This window comes from Cebus imitator, unplaced genomic scaffold, assembly GCF_001604975.1.
Source record: "Cebus imitator isolate Cc_AM_T3 unplaced genomic scaffold, Cebus_imitator-1.0 Scaffold87, whole genome shotgun sequence".
NCBI lineage: Eukaryota > Metazoa > Chordata > Mammalia > Primates > Cebidae > Cebus > Cebus imitator.
Genome location: NW_016107402.1, coordinates 6,341,465 through 6,343,741, shown reverse-complemented (window position 1 = coordinate 6,343,741; position 2,277 = coordinate 6,341,465). Strand labels below are relative to the sequence as shown.

The window sequence follows — 2,277 nt, the reverse complement described above, 5'->3', positions numbered from 1 at the left end:
CCGCCCGCCTTGGCCTCCAAAGTGGTTGGATTACAGGCGTGAGCCACCACACCTGGCCATAAAACAATTTTAATACAGAATCTGGGCCAGGCACGCTGGCTCCCACTTGTAATCCCAGCACTTTAGGAGGCTGAGGCGGGAGGATCACCTCAGATCGGGAGTTCAAGACCAGCCTGACCACCAACATGGAGAAATCCTGTCTCTACTAAAAATACAAAAGTAGCAGGGTGTGGTGGTACATGCCTGTAATCCCAGCTACTTGGGAGGCTGAGGCAGGAGAATCACTTGAACCCGGGAGGTGGAAGTTGTGGTGAGCTGAGATCGTGCCATTGCACTCCAGCCTGGGCAACAAGACCGAAACTTCATCTTAAAAAAACAACAACAAAAAAAACAGGCCAGGCGCAGTGGCTCACGCCTGTAATCCCAGCACTTTGGGAGGCTAAAGAGGATGGATCATGAGGTCAAGAGATTGAGACCATCCTAGCCAACATGATGAAACCCCATCTCTACTAAAAATACAAAATTAGCTGGGCATGGTGACGTGAGCCTGTAATCCCAGCTACTCAGGAGGCTGAGACAGGAGAATTGCTTGAACCTGGGAGGCGGAGGTTGCAGTGAGCCATCGCGCCACTGCACTCCAGCCTGGTGCCTGGCGACAGAGCAAGATTCTGTCTCAAAAAACAAAAATAAACAAACAAACAAACAGAATCTGTTTTTTAAACTACATTCCTCTTTGCCTTGGAAACTCTGAGATGTGACAATCCCTGCCTCCACACATCCTTGCCCCATCCAAGCCTCTAGGAAGTGTGGAACAGGCAGTGCTGGCAAGGTGATGGGGAGACAGAAGGCAGGGAGATGGGTGAAGACAGTAGGCTTCCTGGATCAGCCTCAACCCAGGGGCATCCTTGACCTACTCTCTTCCCAGGACATACACTTGATGACATCAGATTCAAGGAAGCAGTCAGTGGTGTGGACAGCCCCACATGAAGAAGCTATCATCCTGGGTCTGGACCTCAGTTCTACCTCTGGGCTTTCATCTCCCCACCAGTAAGTACCATGGGAGTATGGAAATGGATTATCTTTGGGACCCCACTAATTAATTCTGCCTTTCAGGCCCCACGCAGACTTCCAGACCCAGCCTTACCCGGAAGGAGCCCCAGAGGAAGACACGGCCATCATCGGTGAGGGCTGCTGTGTGGCTGTCTCCTGCTGACACCTGTACCACCTTCTCTTGCAGCTCCACTTTCCCAGGGACCGTCTCTGAGCCCTCCACTGATGTGTCCCTTCCTAGGGCACCCTCATCATTGCAGCCGAAGGAGTAGACCTGTGCCCAGGATGGCCTCATTAATACAAAGTCTGGCCTCGCAGTCTATTCTCATGTAGGCCACTCCCCGCTTGACTGGCCAGCTCCATTTCCACAGTGAACATGTGTGGTTCAAAAGCCCTGTCCCAAGCCACCCAACCCCAGGCCTTGTCCAATGCTGTGCCAGCTCCCAACACCTACCTGGCCACTTTTGCTTAGACACACGGTATGCATGCCACCAGCCTCAGCCTGCACAACATCCTCTGGAATGGATACCAGGGCCGGTTTCTTCCTCTCCATCACATTCTCACCCAGCCCCAGCTGGCCTACATCGCCCTGGCCCAGTGTCAGCACCAAGCCGGGTTCTGTGCTGTGGGACCTGTGTGAGACTGAAGGGTGAAGAAGATAGCCCCTGAGTGCGTAAGATGATGACAGCGAGGAGAGGTCACAGGCTCTGGGATCACACAAACCTGGGTAGAAGCCCCTGCTCTGCCACAGACCATTAGTGTGAACTTTCTGAGCCTACGTTTTGTCATCTGTGAAATGGGGACAACAAAAGTACCTCTCTCACAGGGTTTTTGTGAAGATTAAAAACTCAGCATATTATTCATATAAAAAGAGAGAAATGGAAATAAGGAGACACTGGATACTGTGAAATAAGTCTTGGAGAAGACGGAAAGAGGGGCTAGATGTGGTGGCTCACACCTGTAATCCCAGCACTTTGGGAGGCCGAGGCAGGCAGATTCCTTGAGACCAGGAGTTCAAGACCAGCCTGGCCAATATGGTGAAACCCTGCCTCTACTAAAAATACAAAAATTAGGTATAGTGGTGCACACCCGTAGTCCCAGTTACTCAGAGTCTGAGGCAGAAGAATCGCTTGGACCAAGGAGGTGGAGGTTGCAGTGAGCTGAGATCATGCCACTGCACTCCAGACTGGGAGACAGAGTGAGATGCCATCTTTTTTTTTTTTTTTT

At 51.5% G+C, this 2,277-nt stretch overlaps 1 protein-coding gene across 2 annotated transcripts in view; it reads right to left on the bottom strand.

The window, feature by feature from the left end:
• RCC1 (regulator of chromosome condensation 1) overlaps positions 1–2,277 on the bottom strand; it is a 21,434-nt gene that overhangs the window by 5,423 nt on the left and 13,734 nt on the right. For both annotated transcript variants that reach the window (XM_017534755.2, XM_017534754.2), the window contains 2 exons: positions 1,505–1,692; positions 1,145–1,324 (listed from right to left, as the gene is read on the bottom strand). In XM_017534755.2, the coding sequence (XP_017390244.1) occupies positions 1,145–1,324; positions 1,505–1,692 (368 nt within the window). The remainder of the gene's footprint in view (positions 1–1,144; positions 1,325–1,504; positions 1,693–2,277) is intronic.